Here is a 9,362-nt window from a genome sequence, read left to right as displayed (position 1 = left end):
TTTGGCTATTTGTCAGTATAGAAATGCAGTTAATTAATTAATATCTCTGTGTTTCTGATTAGGATTACACAATAGTATATATCTATTTTTTACCTTTTCAGAATTCATTTTAGAAGGTTCCTACTCAACAAGGAAGTTAGAAAGCATGGGATTTATGCACCATTCCAGGTACTTCACTCAAATAACTATAGCATTCAGCAAATATACTGAGCAATTAAAAAAAAAAAAAGATATCAGGCCTGTATAAGAATTACGAAAGCCTTATGTTCCAGAGTTTATGTGTACCTCTCTGAGATCTGTAAGACTGAGTGTGTGGATTAAAAAAACAAAACAATCCAGCACTGTACCTGTATTAATTCCCCCACCTTCTTCTGACTGTATACCTGTCTTCCTTATAAGGGGAACAAGGAAGTAAAGTAAAGAACATTCCATATCCATGCTGGTTACCTTATGCACAGCTTGCCGTCCACCTACAAGTTACTACTTACTTTGCTTTGTTTATATCAGTGTAATATCCTGGTAACTTTGGAGTTTTTTTCCTAAAACCTGAAGACCTTAAAACATACACAGGAAGAATTAATGACTTCTGAAAGTTTCTGCACGGATCTCGTCACACTGGACATAATTAATGTTTGATATGTTTTGTATGTGCAGCCAGAACTGAAAGCGAATGGGGATTGAATTGCTTTGCGTCTTTTTCCTGTTTCTGCAAAGAAATAAGAATGTACAAGGTAGGTTTCGCAGGTGATGAGTTACATTTTGAAAACATGTTTCATGCTGCTGTCTTCTAAACTTTTTTACTTTAATAAGCTGCTGCTGTCGTGCATGCAGTTGTAGCTCTCTACTCAATGACGGGGTGGGTGTATGTGTTTTACTCCTGTGGCTATATTTAGGATATGTATAGACCACAGACCTACAGACTGTTTAACTTTACAAATCTGTAGTGTAAGAATTTACACCACATCTGTGATTCTGATATAGACTTGATGATCTGGTGCATCAGGAATGGGCTAGATGTCACGTACATGAAACAGGATTAATGATTAGTACAGATATTTCAGTAAATATTTGCTTTATGCCAATGATAATCATGAGGAAAGCCTGATATTCCAGTTAAAATTATGCTTTAACAGGACTTTGTTTAATAATTATTGTAATTTTAATTTTCATAGCACTTTTGGTCACTGTTCTGAATATCCAAAACTTTGGAATAGACAAGTGGAACTGGTTATGCTCCCAGGCTGTCTTCTGAAAAGTTGGAACAGTATCTGGAACATTTTGTACCTGGAATAATTAAACCATGCGCTAATCTATTATATTTTCCTGGTTTGAAATATAGGAAATTGTGATCCAGGGAGTGCAGTGAACTGTGAAGAATGTTTGCTTGCTGGACCACACTGCGGCTGGTGTTTTCAAGAGGTAAAGAGAATTATCTCAAACATTTTAAATGCAAATACCTGAGGCAATTATGACAATACTCTGGACTCTCTGCTCCAATCCAAATCCTGCCCTGAGAAAAGTAATTCAGAGGCTTGATCAAAAGATCTACTTTAGAGCAGAAGCACTTGAGAACACCCTGTGAAAAAGTGACTTTTTTTCTTTTTGAATGGCTGTACCTCAGCCCTTACCCCTGAGCCACCTCACAAAGGTTGTTCAAATGTTTCAAAAACAGTCTGATGTATGGCATGGGGCAGGGGGTGCAGCTGTTTGAGAAGTGCAAATCCAAAGCCCATTTGGGCATGCTTTACAGAATTAACAGCTATAGCTATGATGACGATGACGATTCCTGGCTAGAATAAACCTTGTACATTATGCATGTTTTCATTTGTGTCTCCACATTTAAGAAAGCTAGAAACCTCTGGCACAATCCAGCCACAACTACAAACATTTAAAAACGTTTTCCAGAGGTTTGGTCAATCTGTACGTTTTTGAGCTTTTACAGTATTTGAAACGGTTTGGGAAAAGGAAATATGATGACAGAAATAGAGAGGTGGATAAATGACATGAAGTGGAGACAAATAGGTAGGAGTTGGGAGGACATAACCGGAGTCCTAGCAAAAGGGACATGGAACTTGCCTACAGAACTTGCCCATGGCTGACGAATGGTGGCCTGATTGAGCAAGGCCAAACGATGGACAGACATAGGTTCTGACTCTGATCCCACATTCATATTTATTTGACACTCAATATTTATATTTCTCACAAACTCAGCTTTTACTTCAAAGGAAAAGGAGGAGCAGTATTCAGTTGACATTACACACATTCAGTTCCCTTTGAAATATGCTTCAATCCCCCCGTCAAAGTGAACGGGACTTTAAAATGGTTAGCTGTGGCTGGATCATGCCGGAGGTTTCTAGCTTTCTTACCTGTGGAGATACAACTGAAAACACGAAGATTGTCCATTCGAGAGCTTCCAGGCTCCAATCAAGAGATCCTTACACGAAGCAGCCCTCCCCAACCTGGTGCCCTCCAAATGTGTTGAGATTACAACTCTTATCATCCCCATCTGCCCTGACCATTGGCCATGTTGGCTGGGGATGATGGTGGTTGTAAACCAACTACCAGCATATGGAGGGCACCAGGTTGAGGAAAGCTGCTTCGTGTAAGGATCTCTTGATTGGAGCCTGGAAGCTCTCGAATGGACAGTCTGCGTGTTTTCAGTTGTATCTCCACAGGTAAGAAAGCTAGAAACCTCTCGCACGATCCAGCCACAGCTAACCATTTTAAAGTCCCGTTCACTTTGATGGGGGGATTGAAGCATATGCTTAATTCTCCTGCATTTAAATCAAAGGGAACTGAATGTGCTTAATGTCGACTGAATATTGCTCCTCCTTTTCCTTTGAAGTGAAAGCTGAGTTTGTGAGGAATATAAATATTGTGCCAGATACTGGGTTTCTATGTGGAATTGTGCATGCTCAGAATTGCAGAAAATTAGTACCTTTGGCTTTGACTGACAATTTCTAAGTAACTGCATCAGGCATTGTTTTCACAACAAATATAGTAGTTAGAGAGAGCCGTTTGTGAAACTGTTCCTTGTATCCAAAAATTCCCAGTGAAGAAATTATGGCCTACTGTGCATTACTCAGTGTTACATTGTTTGGAAACTCTTGATAAATCCCAAAGTCCCAGTTAAGGGAACTGCAGTATTCGCTTCCAGGAGACTCCCTTTGTTTTGGGTAGCATTCTAAGAAAGAACCTGGTTGGGAAAGCAAAGGCATGGGAGAAACAGAATCTCAGCTCAGTTTATGCATGAAATGGCTAAAAAAGACGAAATGTATCACCCCTCGCCAAAAAGGGACAGGAATTTGCATCATTTTTGCAAATGTTAATTTAGATACATACATGCAAATTTAGGCATTATTCTTATAACTTCTACATGCCTATTCACTCTGCTGCCCTGGCGGGGCAATTCAAAGGCCCCGGTTCTCCCTTCTGATGGTTCTTTATCTCTCAACGGAACTTGGACTGGAGAGCCCCAATAGAGGACTGTCCTGTGTAAAACAGGACACACAGCCACCCTAGCTCAGTTCCTTAGTCTTTGCCATACAGCCTTTCAAGAAATTTAGATTCCAATTTTTTTTTTAAAAGAGCTACAGTGATTAAAAAATCTGTACAATATTTTTGATAATAAATTCCTATCAACATGTTTAGCAGTTACGCTCTCCTTTTGTGGGGTACCATGCCAATATTAATTTGTGATAATTTGTAATGTAAATAGCTGAAATATTCTTTGTATATGAAAACACCTTGTGTGTATGGCCTCCTAGCATCCATGGCACAGATAAATGTTTGTATAGCTGGACAGCAATATTTTCTTGCTTCACTAGCAGTGAAAGTATGAGAGCAGTTTCCGCAATAATGGCTTCACTTTTTTCAGCCACCGTGATCATAGGAAAGGCTCTGGCTATATCTGTGTACTGCCCAGTTCACACTAATATATAATTCATTATTCATAGAACCATAGAGTTGGAGGGGGCCATCTAATCCAATGAGGTAATAAATGTTAAGAATGGGGGACATTTGCCAGCTTGCTTTGTAAAAGCATAGGGGTCAGTTCAGCCAGGTCCAGATGCAGTGCCTGTGTGTGAAGGAGTCCCACTGGCTTAGTGGATCCCTGTTCACCCCCCCGCCCACAGCAGTGCCTGGGTGCAGGCAGTCTAAGGCGCCACTGCAGGGAACAGGAGGCACACCTCTTAACTGCAGCTCTTATCCCCAAAATGCAATCTCTGCAGTATGCAAGATTCATGCTTTTCTCTCTCCCATCTAAAATATGATTTCCCCTTGTCGACTCATTTATTTATTTATTTATTTATTTTCTTAATCGCCCATCTGGCCGGTCACCCAGCCACTCTGGGCGATGTACAATGGTACAATTTAAAACAGTAAAAGTATACATTAAAACATTATTTAAAAATACCCTAACCCACCCCAAATGCCTGTCTGAATAACCAAATTTCAGTGTGTGGCTTTATTATTTCATTAAAGAGGGGGCATGGCGGAGTTCCCTAGGGAGGGAGTTCCACAGAGTGGGGGCCACTACAGAAAAGGCCCTCTCCCTCGTCCCCACCAGTCTAGCTGTCCTGGCTGATGGGGCAGAGAGAAGGCCATCCGAGGGTGATCTTGTTAAGCGGCCTGTATGGTGTTGCTCCCCTTCATGGATCACTGCCTTGTTGTGGCGAAGGGGCTTGCGTAACTCAGTGAAGCCATAAGCTATGCCGTGCAGGGCCACCCAAGACGGACAGGTCATGGCAGAGAGTTCTGACAAAATGTGGTCCACTGGAGAAGGAAATGGCAACCCACTCCAGTCTTCTTGCCAAGAAAACCCCATGGAACGTATCACAAGGCTAAAAGATATGACGCCGGAAGATTAGCCCCTCAGGTCGGAAGGTGTCCAATATGCTACTGGGGAAGAGCAGAGGGTATTTCCAAGTAGCGCCAGAAAGAGTGAAGCAGCTGGGCCAAACCCGAAAGGACACTCAGCTGTGGATGTGTCTGGCGGTGAAAAGAAAGTCAGATGCTGTAAAGAACAATATTGTTTAGGAACCTGGAATGTCAGATCAATGAATCAAGGTAAGCTGGAGGTGGTCAAACATGAGATGGCAAGATTGAACATCGACATCTTGGGAATCAGTGAACTAAAATGGACAGGCATGGGCGAATTTAATTCAGGTGACCATCATATCTACTATTGTGGGCAAGAATCCCTTAGAAGAAATGGAGTAGCACTCATAGTCAACAAAAGGGTGGGAAAAGCAGTACTGGGGTACAATCTTAAAAATGATAGAATGATCTCAGTACGAATCCAAGGCAAACCATTCAACATCACAGTAATTCAAGTCTATGCCCCAACCACTGAGGCCGAAGAAGCTGAGGTTGATCGGTTCTATGAAGACCTACAACACCTTCTAGAACTAACACCAAAAAAAGATGTCCTCTTCATCATAGGGGATTGGAATGCTAAAGTAGGAAGTCAAGAAATCACCGGGATAACAGGCAGGCATGGCCTTGGTGTACAAAATGAAGCAGGACAAAAGCTAATAGAGTTTTGCCAAGAGAACACACTGATCATAGCAAACACTCTTTTCCAACAGCACAAGAGGCGACTCTACACATGGACGTCACCAGATGGTCAATATCGAAATCAGATTGATTATGTCCTTTGCAGCCAAAGATGGAGAAGCTCCATACAGTCAGTAAAAACAAGACCTGGAGGTGACTGTGGCTCAGATCATGAGCTGCTGCTTGCAAAATTTCGGCTTAAATTGAAGAACGTCGGGAAAACCACTAAACCGTTCAGGTATGACCTAAATCATATCCCTGATGAATATACAGTGGAGGTGAGGAATAGATTTCAGGGATTAGACCTGATAGACAGAGTGCCTGAGGAACTATGGACGGAGGTCCGTAACATTGTTCAGGAGGCAGCAACGAAATCCGTCCCAAAGAAAAAGAAATGCAAGAAAGCCAAGTGGCTGTCTGATGAGGCTTTACAAGTAGCTGAGGAAAGAAGGGAAGCGAAAAGCAAGGGAGAAAGGGGAAGATATACCCAACTGAATGCAGAGTTCCAGAGAATAGCAAGGAGAGACAAGAAGGCCTTCTTAAATGAACAATGCAAAGAAATCGAGGAAAACAACAGAATGGGAAAGACTAGAGACCTCTTCAAGAAAATCGGAGATCTCAAGGGAACGTTTTGTGCAAAGATGGGCATGATAAAGGACAAAGAAGGCAGGGACCTAACAGAAGCAGATGAGATTAAGAAGAGGTGGCAAGAATACACAGAAGAACTATACAGGAAAGATCTGAATGTCCCTGATAGCCATGATAGTGCGGTCACTGAACTTGAGCCGGACATCCTCGAGAGTGAAGTCAAGTGGGCCTTAGGAAGCATTAGTAACAACAAAGCTAGCGGAGATGACAGTATTCCAGCCGAGCTATTTAAAATCCTAAAAGATGATGCTGTTAAAGTGCTGCATTCAATATGCCAACAAATCTGGAACACTCAACAGTGGCCACAAGACTGGAAAAGGTCAGTTTACATTCCAATTCCAAAGAAGGGAAACGCCAAAGAGTGTTCAAACTACCGCACAATTGCGCTCATTTCACACGCCAGCAAGGTGATGCTCAAAATCCTACAAGCTAGGCTTCAGCAGTATGCGAACCGAGAACTATCGGAAGTACAAGCTGGGTTTAGAAGAGGCAGAGGAACTAGAGATCAAATCGTCAACATTCGCTGCATCATGGAGAAAGCAAGAGAATTCCAGAAAAACGTCTATTTCTGCTTCATTGACTACGCTAAAGCCTTTGATTGTGTGGATCACAACAAACTGTGGCAAATTCTTAAAGTAATGGGAGTACCAGACCACCTTACCTGTCTCCTGAGAAACCTGTACGAGGGTCAAGAAGCAACAGTAAGAACCAGAGATGGAACAACCGAGTGGTTCAAAATTGGGAAAGGAGTACGACAAGGCTGCATATTGTCACCCTGCTTATTTAACTTATATGCAGAGTACATCATGAGAAATGCCGGGTTGGATGAATCAGAGGTCGGAATTAAGATTGCTGGGAGAATTATCAACAACCTCCGATATGCAAACGATACCACCCTAATGGCAGAAAGCGAAGAGGATCTCAAGAGCCTCTTGTTGAGGATGAAAGAAGAGAGTGCAAAAGCTGGTTTGAAACTCAACATTAAAAAAACGAAGATCATGGCATCTGGCCCTATCACTTCCTGGCATAGAGAAGGGGAAGAAATGGAAGCAGTGACAGATTTTACTTTCTTGGGCTCCAAGATCACCACAGATGGTGACTGTAGCCATGAAATTAAAAGATGCTTGCTCCTTGGGAGGAAAGCTATGGCAAACCTAGACAGCATAGTAAGAAGCAGAGACATCACCTTGCCGACAAAGGTCCGTCTAATCAAAGCTATGGTTTTCCCAGTAGTAATGTATGGCTGTGAGAGCTGGACTATAAGGAAGGCTGAGCGCCGAAGAATTGATGCTTTCGAACTGTGGTGCTGGAGAAGACTCTTACGAGTCCCCTGGACTGCAAGGAGGTCAAATCAGTCCATCCTAAAGGAAATCAACCCTGAGTGCTCATTGGAAGGACAGATAATGAAGCTGAAGCTCCAGTATTTTGGCCACCTAATGCGAAGAGAAAACTCCCTGGAAAAGACCCTGATGCTGGGAAAGACTGAAGGCAAAAGGAGAAGGAGACGGCAGAGGATGAGATGGCTAGATAGTATCACGGATGCAATGAATATGAACTTGAGCACGCTCCGGGAGAGAGCGCAGGACAGGAAGGCCTGGCGTGCTATGGTCCATGGGGTCACGAAGATTCGGACACGACTGAACGACTGAACAACAACAACAACAACGGTGTTGCTGGAGGCACTCCTTGAGATAGGCTGGGCCGGAACTGTATAGGGTTTAAAAGGTCAAATCTAACACCTTGAATTTGGCCCAGAAAACAAATGGTAACCAGTGCAATTCCTTCAGCACTGGAATGATGTGATCATGCCGGCAGCTGCCTTTAATCAGGCGAGCCGCCGCGTTCTGTACCAGCTGCAGCTTCCGAACCGTCTTCAAAGGTAACTCCACGTAGAGCTCATTACAGTAGTCTAGACGAGAGGAGACCAGGGCATGTACTACTGATGGGAGCAGATGGTCGGAAAGGAAGGAGCGCAGCTGCCATATCAGATGGAGTTGGTACAACGCTGTCCGGCTCACGGCTGACACCTGAGCCTCCATGGACAGCTGGGAGTCTAAAATGACCTCCAGGCTGCGGACCTGGTCTTTCAAGGGTAGCCGTACCCCATTCAACACCAGGTCAACATCCCCCAACCTACTCTTGTCTCCCACCAGAAGTACCTCAGTCTTGTCAGGGTTCAGCTTCAGCTTATTCCTCCCCATCCAGCCACTCACCATCTCCAGACATTTAGACAGGGATTCCACGGCTAATCCTGGTGAAGATTTGAACGAGAGGTAGAGCTGCTTGTCATCCTCATATTGATGACACTGCACCCCAAACCTCCTGATGATAGCCCCCAGCGGCTTCACATAGATGTTAAATACCATCGGGGGGAGAATGGAACCTGTGGCACCCCACATATGAGCAGCCATGGGTCCGACACCTCCTCTCCCAGTGCTACCCTCTGGTAACTGCCAGAGAGGAAGGACTGGAACCACCATAATACGATGTCTCCAATACCCATCCTCTGCAGGTGGTCCAGGAGAATACCGTGGTCAACGGTATCAAAAGCTGCTGAGTGGTTGAGGAGAACAAGGAAGGAGCATTTGCCCCTATCCAAAGCCCTTCTCATATCATCCACCAAAGTGACCAATGCCGTTTCTGTCCCATGCTCACTCCTGAAGCCCAATTGAAATGGATCTAGATAATCAGCTTCTTCCAAGTGTACCTTCAACTGCTTCGCCACCACTCGCTCAATGATCTTGCCCAAGAATGGCAGATTCGAGACTGGGCGAAAGTTGTTCACAACTTGGGGATCCAAGGAGGGCTTCTTTAAGAGCGGTCTTATCACTGCCTCCTTGAGGGCTGATGGCATCACTCCCTCCTCAAGGGAGGCATTCACCACCGCCCTGATCCCTCACCCAATCTCTCTCTGCAGCTCATAATGAGCCAAGATGGGCAAGGATCAATTAAGCAAGTGGTCAGCTTTACAGATGAAAGCACCTTGTCCACTTCATCAGAAGGAAGAAGCTGGAACCGATCCCACAAAACCAGTTTGCCACAGGCCGCCTTTCATTCGCTAACTTTATACACAGCACACGGAATAACACTCCTGATCCGATCAATTTTATCCACAAAGTGCCTTGCCAAGGCCTCACAGGAGGCCTTAGAATGCT

General features: G+C 43.9%; 1 protein-coding gene across 1 annotated transcript in view; it reads left to right on the top strand.

The window, feature by feature from the left end:
• The first annotated feature begins 450 nt into the window (after positions 1-450).
• The window catches only part of ITGB6 (integrin subunit beta 6), a 59,674-nt gene continuing 50,762 nt past the window's right edge, over positions 451-9,362 (top strand). Inside the window, exons 1-2 of the mRNA XM_084811585.1 lie at positions 451-731; positions 1,340-1,419. Coding sequence (XP_084667711.1) covers positions 671-731; positions 1,340-1,419 — 141 coding nt within the window. The 5' untranslated portion in view covers positions 451-670. The remainder of the gene's footprint in view (positions 732-1,339; positions 1,420-9,362) is intronic.

The sequence above is a fragment of the Heloderma suspectum genome, chromosome 1, assembly GCF_057233095.1.
Source record: "Heloderma suspectum isolate Gila_16-S chromosome 1, 16-S_ref, whole genome shotgun sequence".
Lineage (NCBI taxonomy): Eukaryota > Metazoa > Chordata > Lepidosauria > Squamata > Helodermatidae > Heloderma > Heloderma suspectum.
The sequence above is the reverse complement of the archived record's forward strand: the minus strand, read 5'-3'. Positions and strand labels throughout refer to the sequence as shown.